At 49.2% G+C, this 15821-nt stretch overlaps 4 protein-coding genes; 1 reads left to right on the plus strand and 3 right to left on the minus strand.

Moving 5' to 3' along the window:
* Positions 1-558: 558 nt before the first annotated feature.
* Positions 559-1323, minus strand: FFUJ_04087 (related to protein FAM96B; the record flags this gene model as incomplete). XM_023572669.1 has 2 exons in its annotated part: positions 559-938; positions 1092-1323. The coding sequence occupies 2 exons, from the start codon at positions 1321-1323 to the stop codon at positions 559-561; spliced, it is 612 nt and encodes a 203-aa protein (XP_023426751.1).
* A 7388-nt stretch (positions 1324-8711) lies between these two features.
* On the plus strand, positions 8712-11727 carry FFUJ_04086 (related to Cutinase transcription factor 1 alpha; the record flags this gene model as incomplete). XM_023572670.1 has 8 exons in its annotated part: positions 8712-8817; positions 8880-8924; positions 8980-9519; positions 9572-9913; positions 9968-10249; positions 10301-10854; positions 10907-11394; positions 11448-11727. 8 exons carry the CDS (start codon positions 8712-8714, stop codon positions 11725-11727), a joined length of 2637 nt encoding a protein of 878 aa, XP_023426752.1.
* A 943-nt stretch (positions 11728-12670) lies between these two features.
* FFUJ_04085 (uncharacterized protein) lies at positions 12671-13464 on the minus strand (the record flags this gene model as incomplete). XM_023572671.1 has 3 exons in its annotated part: positions 12671-13137; positions 13198-13356; positions 13407-13464. 3 exons carry the CDS (start codon positions 13462-13464, stop codon positions 12671-12673), a joined length of 684 nt encoding a protein of 227 aa, XP_023426753.1.
* A 430-nt stretch (positions 13465-13894) lies between these two features.
* On the minus strand, positions 13895-14545 carry FFUJ_04084 (uncharacterized protein; the record flags this gene model as incomplete). The annotated part of the gene is made up of 1 exon (XM_023572672.1): positions 13895-14545. The coding sequence occupies one exon, from the start codon at positions 14543-14545 to the stop codon at positions 13895-13897; it is 651 nt and encodes a 216-aa protein (XP_023426754.1).
* Positions 14546-15821: the final 1276 nt, after the last annotated feature.

Here is a 15821-nt window from a genome sequence, read left to right on the forward strand (position 1 = left end):
CACGCATTTGTTGCAACCCAACCATGTTTTGTGTATCAAACTAAAAATTAGCTCGACGTGACACCGATGACATTCTCGATACTCTCAGAATACCAGGTTCCAATAGTCCGATATATTGGAATGCCCACTTGTTGCGATGTTGCACTTGGACTGGAGGAAGGTTTCTCATGAGTAGCGTGACTTGTTGTTCGTGGTAGCTGAACCTTATTTAGATGAGGATATCCTTGATAGAACCCCTTGTCATTACTCTCCAATCAAGAATCGCTGTTTTCCCCAGCGCTCTCTCATTACCAGTTTAACGGTACAGTCTATTCAGACTACCCCAACTTGAATGCCGAGATTCAAGACATGGTAAGGTCACCAAGGTGGTATTTTCGCTCCTACCATTCGGCTTCGGAACGAGAATGATCATGGTCCGCATCCCTCGTATTGGTCGCTTGTCTACGTTGTAGTGACATTAATCGATGGTGCGCGCCAGAAGATCAGCGAGCTGAATCCCTGTGATATTGAAGCCTTCTAAAAGAGTGTAGCCTTCAAAAATAGAAACTTTTGTCATGACTAAGCGCAAGTTTCCAACATCTTGTCCAGCACTCCCTTCAGAGTGTCGTTCTCTAAAGCTGCAGCAACTCGTTCCTTATCGCCTAGTTGCTTGTTGACTTGATCATCTTGGTTGTGGCTGTTCTCTTTGCAGGTAACATCCACACGGTAGTTGGGCGGCAGTGCCTGCTCCAGTCTCACTCGAACTCCCAGACCAATAACGGTGGCTAGCGAGCAGTGGGTGATGGTAGGCGTGATCTCCACAACCACCTGGACGATGGTATTGGGGTCAGGAACGCCCATAGAAGGAGGGGGAGTAATGTGAATATCAGAGAGGTTAATCACTGACAATTGGCCGAGTGATACCGGGTGCTCTGGATCCGAGATTGTTGAGATCAGATCTGTCCAACATTAGTGTGCCATGTCTAGTCAAACCTGGATATGTACTCGAGTCGCTTGGGACCCTCACGAGCCCCAGCGTAAATGCGCACATAGACACTGGAGTGGCAAATTCACCAACGAAATGACTCAAGTGAAATGGAGAAGGATCATACCATAAATTTCTTGTTCGTCAATAGCTTCGGATGAGAAATCATCCTGCCAGTCGTTCATTCGAGGCCAAGCGGCCGGACCTTGACCGAAAGGCCCAGAAAGATACGATGGCTTCGCGAAGATGATATCGTCGTATTTGGAGTCCGGACCCCGACGCGGCTCAGCCTTCTTCTGCCGGGTAGGCAGCTGAGACGCACTCAGGATAGTTGGATTCGCGTTATCCAAGGTTGTCATTGCGATGCAGAACTTGGACCAACTCAATATGCAGGGATCTCAGATTCAGATGGCCAAGGCTTTGAGGCTATTTGTGAGGTGACGCGGCAAGGGAGAGAGCAAAGGGTCGTCAGTACAGGATATGCAAGAGATGAGATGGTGGAGACGATGACAGGTGCAAAATGTGCTATGCTAATTTCGAAGGCTTAAGGAATTTGTTGTTAATGGACAAGGTTGTTTGTTGTAAGGGGAAGGGATTTGATGATTTGAAGTTCAAAGCGAGAGGGGTACAGAAGAGTTACTAAGCGCCACATCTGATAAGCCTCGCAAATTGATGAGGCGCAGCACGGTCCATCGCCAAGTTTGACGACCAATTAATGCTTCACTCTTGATCTTTGCTGCAATGATCAACACTCGGTAGATGAACACGGATAGAGGAGATTATCATGTCATCGAAACTTGGCGTACAAATGCCTTCAGGTATGCACACGAGTTTCTTGAATTTGTGATTTTGTTGGAAGGTCACTCGTCATCAGATACAGGGGTCAAAACATTAGACACAAAGTCTGTATCTCCATGTCTCAAAGGACGTTAGCGAATAAGCGGTAAAAGCCCTGTCGCCTCGCACTTGGTTACGAGTCAAACACTGGGAAGAAGGCTGGCGGTGTGAGCTGACAATAGCAATTTCCACACAAACTAATAAGATATAGCCTCCACTACCTTAAAAAAGGTCCTGTCATGGCTCTTGACAGGTCCCGTCCGTATCAGGGGGTGAGGCTGCGGGGGCTGCCCAGGCCAGGCCCAGGGAGTGCCGGCCGAGTGAGTTGAGCGCGAGAGTGCGTGATTCTGGAAACTCGGTGGAAGGGTCTCCCATCCTTGCAAGGAACGCGCTTGGAAGCCGCTCAGAAGCGCTGTCCCTGTCGCGATTGGGTGACGGACCATGGCGGGCGTGCGTGCGTGCGTGCGTGTCCCTGAAGTCTGAGCACGAAGGATCGTGGCGCGCGATCTCTCCCCCAATATCGGAGGTGTTTTCTAGAACAGGGTAGCCTCATCGACTTCCACGAGATGAGGGAGAGGTTCAACACTACACTACTGTACTGTACCCGTACAGTCCGGAAGATGGTCTGCAGGATCCGTTCCGCTACCACTACCACGTTGTTCAACTACCGACCTACGACCTGTGCTGTTGGTTGTTGGCACATACCTAAATTTCATGCTGATCATGACCTCGAATTCTGCTAAAATGTTCCGCGGCCCGATTCGGGTGGGAATCAACCACAACCTCAAGCCTCTCAAGGTCTTGAGTCCAACGCCCGCACTTGTCAGATATTTTTACACAAGTATTAGTCAGAACTTCATAATTGAGGATCTCTGCCCACCACACTATAGCCGGCTCAGCTACGGATACGGAGCGTCTGCTGTGCAGGAGGACAATGCAACGATGATGGGGCAAAGATTTACCCTGGGGTTAGCATGGGCTAGGTTATTAGCAGAATGAGGTTCTTGGTTCAAGACGCAGATATGAGCCCTCTGTCGAAGAAACACAGCGAGTATAGTCCGCCAATGAGGAAATAGGATGGCCAGATTCGTCAACCGTCTGGTTTAATTGCCCACTTAAGGGACGAGGTTTCGAGCGGAACACGCCGACGAGATATGAATAGATACGGATACAGGATGAGGCATGACGAGTTTCTTGTTCAACTCATCGCACCGAGAATAATCGCCTGCAGAAAACAAAACAGATTTTTGTGTCAGAAACACTGAAACCTCTATAGTAAGAGAAACTCAGTCCTGTTTCTGGTTGCCTATTGATCAAGTGTCGGCCCGGGTATGTATATCGATGATTCCTTCAAGTCGTGAGAGTGAGGTGAAGAGACGGGGATCCCCGTCCCGTCAACTCCGTCGGGGAACTCGAGCCTCGGCACAGAGCAACCCCACAGGGCATTTAGTTGACGTCTTTGCTTAAGAACGCACAAACATGGCATGTGATATCAAACAACTTCTTGTTATTAGGTGCACCGTCAATGCAATGCAAGCGCAGACGAATCAATCTCGCGTGCCTCCTGCAGGAGCACCAAAAGCGAAATGGGCCAAGGACTGGAATAACATGGTTCAAAGGCTCTCACTCGTTGAGTACGGGATAGTTAGTCTTGTTTCTCTTGCTTAACCGACCTCTGGGAAATGACGCTAGGGGAGAACCAGTTTGAGGACCCAAGGGGAATGGATCATCCTGATGGGTACGGGTTAAATGTAGGGGTCTTCTAGCTTAATGTCAAGAGGTATTTAGTTTGTATTTCTAATAATGTGTAGCTACCTGATGATCCATCCATCCAACTCTTGTTGATTGATATCACAATCCCCACTGTAAGTGAGTGAGAAACAAAGCCCGCGGAGGAGAAAATGATATGTCACGAACAGATCGCCGAAGTAGTTCGTACTCGCCCAATTCTCTCCCTCCTTGATATTTCCGAATATTCATGCAAGTCTGCCACAGACGTACGTGCGCAGTTGACTGGAAATGAATCTCAGTCATTTGGCCCCCGAATTTAACGGCACCTAGGGTATCTGGCGCGTGGCAGATGCAGCGGACACCAATCTGCACGGGCGATCTTCATGCGACCACTTGGAAAGTCAAGCAACGACAGTCTAGGCAGGTCCTTTTTCTACCCATACCTTTTTTTTCCACCGCATCGACTCGTCATGGTGGTGGCAAGATAGTATGCTATGATACGAGGCGTTCGTCAACGGCAGAATGCAAAAAAACTAGTAGAACCGACAGGGTTGGGTAATGTATCCGACGAACCCACACAAAAGCCACCCTTAGATCACACGGCCTCGCAAAGGAACCAATACGATACGCACTGTAGCTGTGGTTGTCCTGTAGGCTGTACCGTAAAACGATGAGGAAGTTGAGACATCAAACAAGACATCGTGCGGTTGGCATCCACCCGAATTTGGACTGCTGCAGATTTGGAAAGGTCTCCAGTCTCAAGAACTGTTTAGCATTGGATCTAAATCGTCGTGGGTCACAGAATTTCACATCTGGTTAAGTTGCAAATGGATATGGGATGGCGCTAGTTTGGCCGCGGTGTCGGTATCTGGAGCTGCCCAGCCTAGGGCAGACACAAAAGCCCAGGGCGGCTATCCCAAGTGATAAAAATACTCAGGCAGGTACTGCATGACTTAGTAGGTCTGCAGACCAGTTGATTTTGGCATCTGTTTTAAAGTCAGAAAGTTTTACCACACCCCAAGCCCAGCCTAGCTCAGTCCAGGGCTCTGTCAACTCAGATCCAATGGCGGGACATCTGGAAATTCTCCAGGAAGATGAACCCAACATGGAAGGCAGATGAAGTACGTGCTGTATCGTTCTTGTGTCCTGACAAGGGTCCCTCTTGGGGGCCCTTGCGTGCTTGTTGGCATGTTCCTGTTCCATGAGGGGAGCGAGGGGCCCTTCTCAAGTCAAGTTGTGACGTTTGACGTTCAAACTGAGATATTCTGACTCGGAATAATTGACGTCGGTTCGGTAGTTGGGCAAAAGCCTAGGAATGGACCATGGTCACTCGAAACGACCAAAGACGGATGGATGAGATCCCAGATCCATGGATATGCCCTATCCCAGTTCTACCAAGAGACGGGAAGTTTATGTAATTGCAAAGTTTCACGGAGGAATAAACAGCCCCCCCCCTTCGAAAATCCTGGTATGGGATCATAATAGCAGCTAGCTTCCAAAGGAACCTCGGTACACTAACTGGTTGCTTACCTGCCTTATTCTATCGACTAGGATATAGCTTCGAGCAGCCACTTTGAAGCGTCTAATAGGCTTATCTAGGTAATTAACATGGCTGAAATAGAACTCGCATGGCGGTTTCATTATGACGATCATGCTTGGGGTTGTTTTTATAGTCTTGAATGCTAGTGGAGCGTTTAACCGCATTGCCCCAAACTAACTGATTATGATCAAGAAACTCATATTCTGAGACAGTAGATATCTAAGAGTCTCGATAATCAAACCAACCAGATTGCACAATTTACAGCAACTAACTACGAATTCACATGCATGACTGTTGAGACATGGTGGACCTCTGTGATTAGCTGTTGAGCAGCGATCTTTTCTTGGCCAGCGAGAGGGTCGTCCAGTTATAGAAAGTCTGGACTAGAGGATGCAATGATGGCTGAAAAGGGCAGCTTGCTGTTGTATCCAGCCAGGATACAGATAGTTGAAGGAGCTTCACTGACTGAATACCGCACAGCAGAGCCGAAGGACGACACCTGACACACTAGGCCTAGCCAGGGCGAGCAAGGTAAAATGAAAGTGAATAACGAACCACTAATTCTTGACAACTCACAGCGCTACAAGCCACTTAACGTAGACGTGGGTTTGATTCCGCATCTCGCGTCAGTATTTGTAGCGGATAGTGTACCGTAGTGCAGTTCTGTGAGTAGTTCGTTCGCCAAACAGAGGTGAGGTGAGCTGGCGCCCGCAGTCCTGAGGTATAAGGCTGCGGAGAGCGAGAAGAGAGTTTCCGGCAGGAAATCATTAGTCCCCTACCGAATACAGTGCCGATTTGGAAAGCGTAGCCACGCCCCCCCTAGACAGAGGGAGAGAGAGGGAGACAGTAGTACAGAAGGCCAGGCCCATGTCCAATCTCGAAAAGCCTCTTCAGCCCTAAGTGTCAAGTTGAGGTTGCTTCTCCAATGGGTGAGGTGCATGCTGCGACTAGCCCTGCGGCATGGCATGTGCGTGACGGAAGGTGCCTGAGTCCCGCGTATCGCGAACGGTAACTGGAAAGGACGGAAGGAAAAGAAGCGAGAGGGAGCATCTCTTGTATGAGGTGTTCAAGCAGAGAGCCAGAAGAGGAAGGAAACTAAGGATATGCTGAGGTTGAAGTATCACAAGAGCCGACCAGCATCAGTATCAGCATCAGCACCACCCCCAACACTAGGTGGTAATCAATTCATTCACCATCACCACTATCCGGCATCTCCATCTCCATCTGTCGTCTGCCTCCATCTACATCACCACCATCATCATCGTCGATAGCTAGGTTACAGCACACCGACGACCCAGTGCGAGAGATCTCAATGCACCGTCATCTGGCTTTAGGGCCCCTGTCTTTCTGTCTCTGTCTGGAGAGGCTGGCACTGGATACTCCCATGAAATGCCTGTCACACATCCATATCCACATCCATGAGACGGGATGACCCCCCTCCCCCCTCCTGCAACCTCCCAAGCATTGAGTACATACATACAGTACGCGCGATGAGTCTGTGACAAGCGAACAGACAGACAGACAAGATGCATGCAGCAGACGCAACGCAACGCACGCAGTGCAGATGCAATGATGCAGTGTGGTGCAGGCCTGGCAGATTGGAGACAAGGCAGAAGAATTAATTAGTTAGTTGATCAAGTAACGTACCTAGCAAGAACAACACAACCCCCTTGTTGGGTCCCAAGTCTCGGCATACGTTTCATCAGAGCTCCTCAAAGCCATTGTCTTCGATTGGATACACACGCGACTCTGCCGTCGGGAATTATATCTTGAATTTTCTGCTGTGTTGTGCTGTGTTGCTGACTGTTGCCCTCGCGGTTCGGAACATTCTTCATGTCCCGTACGTGGCTACTAAATTATCGCCCTCGCCGTGTGCGCCCGTTGAGAAGGGAACTCCGTTCGGTATTTCATCCTCACTCGAATGTCATCGAGTCTTCTACTGCTTACACACTACAATGCATTGAAATCATCAAAAGTCCGCTAATGCCGCAACAGAGACCCCCCGGTTCTTATTCTCCAGCTAAACTAACAATTAAAGCACCACCACATCCAATCCTCCACAATTCAGTCCAAATCCATCTGATCCTGTCCATAATAGAGTACGTACACACACTTTCATTGCAGGACATCTCGCAGCAAAGGACCCCGAACCAAGCACCAGACACTCACTCACTGCCCTGCCCACATTTCACGTCGTCGTGTGTCTTCTGTAACACGCCGTCCACTCGGGCCGGTGCCCATAGCCGGTCCTGGGAGCTTTGGCTTGTTTCTACTGTACAGTCTTGATCGAGAGTGTACATATTATCCCAAATCAGTCCAAACAGCAACATACGGTACTGGATTCGCCCCAGTACGGTACCTGCTGGCTCTAGCTCTTAGGTTCTGGGCCTTCATCCCACACCCACAACGCCGCTTTTCCTTACCTGCATCTCCCCCCAAAACCCCTCCCCTAGCCTGCTGTACCCATCTCCATTTCCATCGCCATCCCATCCCATTCCCCTCCCCTGGTCTCCTGTCCTGTCCCGCCCCTGTTAGTTGAGCCCTGGGCTTGTCTTGTCTTGTCGCCCTGTTGTGATCCAAATAACGCCAGCCCGAAACTCTCCACCATCTGCTCGTCACTAGTCTCTAGTGTGGTGAGGAGGGATTGACGGTCAGGCAAAGCATCCCAGGCAGGGCTCATAGCACAGGCCAACGCAAGCCAGGTTAGGCCAGGCCATACGCAGACAGATCAGGGCACTCAGTCACTCACCCTCAAGACAAGTCCCATAGGCCAAGCTTTCCCCGATACATATTATAACATCACACCCATGTTTTGATGCCGCCCTTGGCCCTGCCCTGCAAAAGCAAAGACGAAATAACTAACGGGACCAAGACCAAGACCAAGACCAAGACCAAGACCAAGACCAAAGAGACACAAAGCCAAAACTCAAAGCCACACGCAGTGGCTCTAAACACCCGACTCTACGGTTCACTTTAACTCCCACTACCTCGCTCTAAGCTTTCCAAGACACACCATCATCTACATACATACATAGCACTGTACCCCGACACGCCCCTAGCCAGCCCAGTTCCAGCCAGCCCAGTTCCAGCCAGTCCAGCCCAGTCCACTTCGGCCAGCCAACTCGATTTATTCTAATACTGGACGTCTTTTAGCTGGCCTAGCTTTCGTACATACCATACAATATCTCTTGTCTGTCTGTCTGTCTCTGTTGTTGCGGTTTTCGCCTCCTTACGTTACGCTTTTTCTCTTTGCACGACCAATAGTTTATATCTCTTCCTACTTTACTCTACTTTACTCTGCTCTACCCACGTCGCACACCTCCATTGTCTTGTCGCCCCGACTTGGATCTTGACCTTATTTACCGCCCAAAGTTAGCCCATCGTTGCTTGCTTTTGTCGCCCACCGTCACGACATTGTCCCCACGAGCATCCCTCCACCCCGCGATTCTCCTCCCCATCGCGCGCAAACTCCCAAACTCCGAGCATCTACCTATTTACCATTCACTCGATCTGTTGCGACGATCTCCCGACTCTCGTTTATCTAAATTTGCAAACCGATTTTTCATGTTGACCGCCGTCATCGTCAATACTCGACGTTCTTAGAGGTACAAACCTCGGAACTGTACTGTACTGCTTATAATGTCAAACGACGACCCTACTGTTCGCCGAATCTTACCACAACAATCCCAAATGAATTCCTTTTCCTTTGCGCCGCAGCAATATACGCAGCGCGAGACCCAAAAGAGTGCGTGGGAACATACAGCATATTCATGTGCTATTTTGACATGGTAACTAACATATGTGTAGACTATGTGTTCGTTGACGAGCACAACCGCCATAAGCGGTTGAAAGGTATAATTACCCGTGCATGTACAAACTCAATAATAGCATGCTAAGACCACAGCAGTTATGAGGGCTTGTGAAGGTTGCAGAAGACGGAAGATCAAATGTGACGCTGCGACTACCAACACATGGCCATGCTCGGCCTGCATAAGACTCAAGCTTCACTGCGTACGGCCAAATGGTTTCGATGGAGCCAACGACTCGACGACTTACGACACAACACCCATGAACCCTTCAGATCAGTATCAGCAAATGCCAATGCAACATCAAGTAATGAATCCAGGTACAAAGATCTCGCCAGCTGCTATGTACGGTGCTCCTCAGCCAGGTTACCCTGACCCAAGTGCCCAATATCAGCATGTTCAGTACGATACTTCTCAGCAACCTGGGGGCATGCCTTATGGTGCTGTTGCGCCTTCCGGTTCGATGATGGAACAGCATTATGCAGGCCAGAATGTGTTTCCCACTCCTCCAATGCACCAGCCACCACCGCCTCCTGCAGCTCAGCAGCAACCCTCCCCAGAGGCCTACTCACCTGGAGAATATCAACATCATGACCTTGCAGATCTGTTGGGAACGCTGAAGGTCAATGAAACCGGTACAGGTAGGGTTCATGATACCCATGCTCACCAATACAGTTGCTGATGTCTATATAGCTCCATATCTCAGGAACAAGGCGTCGTTCAGACGTGAAGAGGAACCAGCTGTTGAAGACGATGAGGAGTTCCCAGCCAATCTACCTAAGCCTGCACCTGGTCACAAGATTCGCATACCGCCTGAGTTAATGCCCGATGACGACACAGCACTCAATTATTTCGACCTTTATTTCACACATGTTCACCCCTACGTTCCTGTGTTATGCAAGACGGCCTTCTACCAACAATGGAACACAGATCGAAACTCCATTTCGCCTTTGATTCTGGAAGCTGTCTTTGCTATGGGTGGACGTTTGGCCGAGGACCCGGGTGAGGGCCAACAATGGCTTGCCCTCGCTTCCCGTAAGTGCTGTCAATTTGTATGGAGAGAATTGTGAGGGTACTTACACAATTTAGGACACGCCGATTCTTTCATGGACATTCCACGTCTTAGCACACTTCAAGCCCTGCTCATGATTCTCAAGGCTCGCGAAGCTGCACCCAAGCGAGGCTACTATTATCGTTCTTGGATGACTGTTGTACAGTGTGTTCAGATGGGCAAGGACCTGGGTTTGGATGAGCATTACGAGGACCACCAAGCAGGCATTTCTTGCGAGTTCACCCCGGTTGACTGCCAACTTCGAAAGCGATTATGGCAGCTGGTCTTTGTCTGTGAGGTCATGGTTGGAGCCCCCCAAGGTCAGTGACAATCGCATAGATTCTGTTGTGTTGATGGCTAACATAAACAAGGGCGACACGACCACGCAGTGAAACTAAACACCGTGGATTTCAACCCTGCGAGACCAGTTCCAGGCTGTGAAGAATCCGAATACCACATCTCGCGCAATTTCAGCTACTTCTCTCAGGTTGTGAGAACTGTTGCTACCATGAGCAAAGTCTACACAAGACTGCGAAGACGAAAGGATTGGGGCGTTGACCCTGAATTCCAGCAGTTGGGACAAAGCTTCAACACTTGGCTGACCGAGCTACCTCCGGATCTGGCCATTTCCTTCCCACCAGATGGATCGCCTCCTTGGATTCCCTCGCACTTTATTGGAAACATGCATGGATACTACTATCTGGCCTTGATCCTGTTCCATCGACCCATTCTGTCATTCCTTGACCCTAATTCTCCGGATGGACAATGGAAACGCCATATGATGATTTGCTACAGCTCTGCCAAGGCATTGTGCCGTCTTCAGGAGGCAACTCTCAACTCGTTTGGACTTACTGGACTCCAGTGTATGCAGCGAGGCTTCAGTTTCTCTCTCTACGCAGGCCTCTCTTGTATCGTCATTCATCTGGTAGGTTTTCGAAGAGAATAGCCGTCGACACAAACTGACTCGTCTTCAATAGGTTGCAATTGTTTCACCAGATCCCGAGTTCAACACTGATGCTCGCGAATACTTTACGAGGCACATGAGGGTGTTGGAGAAGGTGATGGCAGCATGGCCGATGCCAGAGTTGGAGAAGCAGATCAATGCACTACGAGATGCTTTCTCAGCAGATGTTCGAAAGCCATTCGTCCTGAAACCCAGCTTTCCCTACGGCAGCCCTCACCCTTCAACCCACTCCAGCCCTCCTCGCGGTAACGACTCATTCCGACCAGTAATCCACCGGACAGGGTCCATTGATCAACATTTGGATACACACGGTGCCCAACAAGTCAGTTATACCAACTACCCCATTACACCTCCTATTTCCGCGGGCCCTTTGGACAGCAAAAGTGACTCCCCAGCTGTACAGTCGCTCGTCATGATGTCGCAAGGATCGCAGGCTCCTGGAATGCCCCAGAGCATGTCGATGACGGACCAACCCGCATGGAATCCATCGCGACTATTTGAGTAAGCTGAAGTCCCTTCTCCCGTCATCTAGCAGCTCGCTAACTGGTCCATAGACAATGGAACACCACATTTGGTACGCCTACCTCTCACACACAATCCAGCTCCACCCCACCTCACACGAGCCCTCTTAACGCGTCGTCCTCAGGTGCCACGGAAGTTCCCACTATCCAGGATATCCAGGCAGTTCAAGCTTCAATGCCTGCTGGATCGCATCAAATCTCGCCATCTCAGTACTCGTCTGCACCGGTGCCAAACTTTGTCACCCCTGCAATGTGGCAAGAGTCGGTTGCAAGCGTTTACGAGGGTGGGCTGAAGCGAGCATGGGGCCAGTGATGAACATACACTGATGAAAGGATGCTATTGCTGATTGAGCTATTACCTCACAAGGGTGAATTCTCCTGAAGCTAGTTCCTACTAAGCGAAAGGCGATCTGTCAACGAGCTCTGTGCTGGACTTGGTTACAGCAACAGAGCTCCTGTTGATAAATCTGCTAAGGACGTGGCCCTATCAAGTTATCAGACTTGTTGCAGTCCTTGATTACATGTTCCGTCACGGACAGAACTTGAATGCAGCTAGAAGAAGAAAGGGCTTGTATTATTGTATAGAAACCGGTTGATTACGATGGTTTGACAGGATTGACAAGAACATATAACGAGCCATGATGGAGGCGTTGAGAATTATTTAGGCCCACAAGCAACAAATGGGAAGGGCCCGTACCTACTGTGAGGTACGTTTGTTTCGGTTGGACAGGCAGGATCCATGTACCAATATTTGTCTACGTGATTGACGACCTGGAAGGCTTCTGGCGGAGCATTGGGAACAAAGGAAAAACAGAAAGGAGTCATGGCTTCTGGATTGGTTTTATTTGATTTGCAACGTATAAATATCATGGTTGCGTGTACTGGGCGCATTGTTTGAGAGCTTGATCGATCTATCCTACCATTAAGTGATATGTGTGCTATTCAGGTGACCAAAATGTAGGGGTGTGTTCTTGACTGGGGTCGTGATACGAAGTCTTAAGTTGATGAACTAGACTTGCCATTGGACGTCGACCAGAGCAAGGGTCAACCTCATGTATATTGGTCTTCCACATGGAGATTATGCCCGTTGCTCCGAAGCAATGGTTCCCGCGTTACCTGTTGATCAATTCATTGGGCCATATTGTCCGTTTCTTTACGAGGCTAGGCTTGTAATACCAACAACAAGCGAACCGAAAAGCATTCCCGTTTCTCCGATATATCGTGTATATATGGTAGTGCAGAACCGGACAAACGGTTCAAATCGAGACATTCCCCTTATAAGGTGACGCAGCCTTCAACGCCCTATTGTCAATGCGCTCCTTGATGACATCCCAGATCCAACCATCTACCTTATCCGTCTTCTTCTGATACCGGACCCGCGTCTGCGGCCTCTTGTCCTGCACGTAGAACTTGCCGACGGCACGGAACATATACCACTTGCGCCTCGCATTCTCTTCCTTGGTGTCACGAACGTAGTTGATGAGACCGAGGCGGCGTCGCACAGGGCTCAGATCGCCGGCGTGCATGCTGCTGTAGCGAGGCTTGGAGATGGCGCTCATGGTGGTCAGGGTGAGGGGCGTTGTGGGAGGGAGGTTCTTGATGAAGCGCTCTAAGATGGGGCGTGATGTTCGGGCGTAGGCGGGGAGGTGGACGTGGATGTGTGTTACGAAGGGGGAGGTTATGTAGGTGACGAATATGACGGGGATGATGCCGCATAGGACGACTTGGGGTTGTTAGTTTGGGGTTTGCTGTGAGGGTGAGGGTGAGGGGGATGAGGACGTACCGCCTGCGGTGAGTAGCTCGGGCTTTTCAGCTTTGATGTAGCTTGGTGCTACTATACAGCAGAAGAAAGCGCCGATGAAGAGCGTTGTGATTTTGAGCATGGCCATGAACGTGATGCGGCCTGTGCCAGCATGATATATAATGAGTTTCTCAGGGAGTTCTAAGCAGGATCAGCTATCATTCTTCTATCCATCTCTCAATTGAACATACCAAATTCCTTGCCATCTTTAGAAGCAGCCCTAGCTTGTCGCTTTAGCTCATCTTCCATCTTGATGGGCTTCTTGGCTGTAGGTCTGGCGTAGCATCTCACTTGAGCTTGTAGAGATTTTTGTAGTGAGCGACGAAAGTTTCGGGGAAGGGCTGAGACGGATTGAAGAGATGTTGTTCGGCGGGTAAGCGAGGTCAATTGATTTGGCCGTAGCCTCGGTATTATCATTCTTAATTGATGCATTGTGATTGATGTGAGTTAGACTATCGCGTTTATGAGAGGCTCATGAGAACGATGTCAAAAACTGATGGTAGTGGGGAGAGGCGCGGAGGTTGGAAATATTTACACAGGGTAGAGGCTGCTTTGTCACCACAAAAGTGACCAACTCGGAATATTTTGGTGAGAGCTTCAACTGTCTATAGTTATACCATGGTTCAATCCATTCTATTTAGAGCTTATAGCTTATACGTCTGTTTTTCTCTGATTCGAGTCAAACGACATTCTTCTGTAGCCACTCAATCCATTGCTCCTTTGTCCATCCAGAGCTGACATCCTGCACAACACCGTCAAACACAGCAGTAGGAGTGACATGCACACCGATCAAACGGTTCATCTTGGTGATGACCTTGACATCGTTGGTGACCTTGTTACCCGCATTCAGCGCCCCATCCTCACCGGGCTTGTCAGAGATCACAAGCAGATCAAACACCTTATCCGCATCAACGCCAACCTTGGCCGCAACCTTTGCCAAACGACGATACGTATCATTTCTCTTCTCGTTCACAACATTGACATCAAAGTAATCCTGCTGCTCATCAAACAGCACAGCGCTAAACTCCCAGAACTTCTCAGGCGCAAGACGAAGAACAGCGAGGGCAGCTTCGTGCATGAGCGTGGACGAAGGATGCCATGGCTGGATCTGCTGGCGGAAGATAAAGGTGAGGCTGGACGCCCAGGCTGGGTTGGCTTTGATGGCGGGGATCACGTCGTTTTGCAGGGTGCGGAAGATCTTGGCGGAGAAGGGACAGCAGTAGTCGAGGTAGAACTCGAGCGTGTGAGTTGTGTGAGCGACGGCTGAGTCGGAGGCGGGAGGGTGGGCGAACTGGAGCTTCTGCCCGGCGAATTTAGGAGGGAGAGCCATGTTTGGGTACCTGAGATGCTTATTTTGGTGAGTTGGGACAAGAGATGCTGTGTCTTTGAGGTTATCACAGAGTATAAATGAGGTTGTATTCATATGAAGAAGGATGATGCAATTACGCAGCATCATCGCATCACGTCTTATGTAATCGCAGCTCCATTTCGTATATGGTCCTAGATAAGACCCATATCGTTAAACTTTCATACCTTGATGTCTGGATTATTATTTTCATCATCTTTTCGACTCGAATCACTGTTAAGAAGCTAAATATATATATGCTCTATAGAGGTCCCTGCTAAAAGTTTTATCCTAACCCCCTATTAGCTAAATAAAGCTAATAGGGAATATCTCTATTAGTATCTAAAAGGTATAAGAGGTCTCTTATTAATAGTAAAGTAAGTATTATAATTATAATTATAGTAAACTTTAAGGGAAAGGTTATAAAGCTTTTAGTCTTAATAAAATAAGACTAAAGTACTAAAATACCTTATTAGCTGTAATTGCCTAATCCTCTATTTTATAAGCAGGAGGTTAAGACTAAACTTTTAGCAGGGACCTCCATACAGTATTAGTTATTTACAGCCTAACGGCTCCAGCGCAACAGCCAAGACTCTTGTCGATCATAGCAGGCCAGTAATATATGGGTGGGAACAAACACAAGACCAGACGCCTCATCGATGTAACAATCGGCAGTCTCATCGTCACTTGGGCCTCATTTCTCTCCCGGAAGTTTACCGCATGTGAGTGCGGTCAAGCTGCAGGGAGTCAGTTATCTTACCAGTGACGAGACATGCTTGCTGGTGATAGCTCGAAGCTATTGGACCCTTCGGCTTTCACCTCGATTCACCGAATTGGCATGCAAGTTATACGGCATGGACATGGCGTGCCAAGTCGGGGACGGCTGTAATTCTCTGCCGGTGTTTGGCTTGGTTCGATGAAGCGTATTCGATCGTATTCTTGTGGGGTTAAGAGAAATTCTAGACTTTTCTACCTTTTTGATGGGTAAGAGTTTGGGACTCAGCTGTGATCAAGTGATCAATAGTTTGTGGATATTCTTCCTTTCATGGATCATAACTCGTGGGTAGGTAACTACGGAGGTCTCCCGAGCTCTTGAGCCGCCCGCTCGCAAGCTTCTTCCGGCCGATGACCGGGACCCAACGGAGGAGAGAGGGAGAGAGATTGCGGGGAGGTACAAGGAAATGCTCGTGGTTTTCCGTATTGACCCGTGTATCTCGAGGCACGAGCCAATCAAGACAGACCGAGTCAGTGTCTCGGGCTG

Source organism: Fusarium fujikuroi, chromosome FFUJ_chr02 (genome assembly GCF_900079805.1).
Source record: "Fusarium fujikuroi IMI 58289 draft genome, chromosome FFUJ_chr02".
In the NCBI taxonomy this organism is placed as follows: domain Eukaryota; kingdom Fungi; phylum Ascomycota; class Sordariomycetes; order Hypocreales; family Nectriaceae; genus Fusarium; species Fusarium fujikuroi.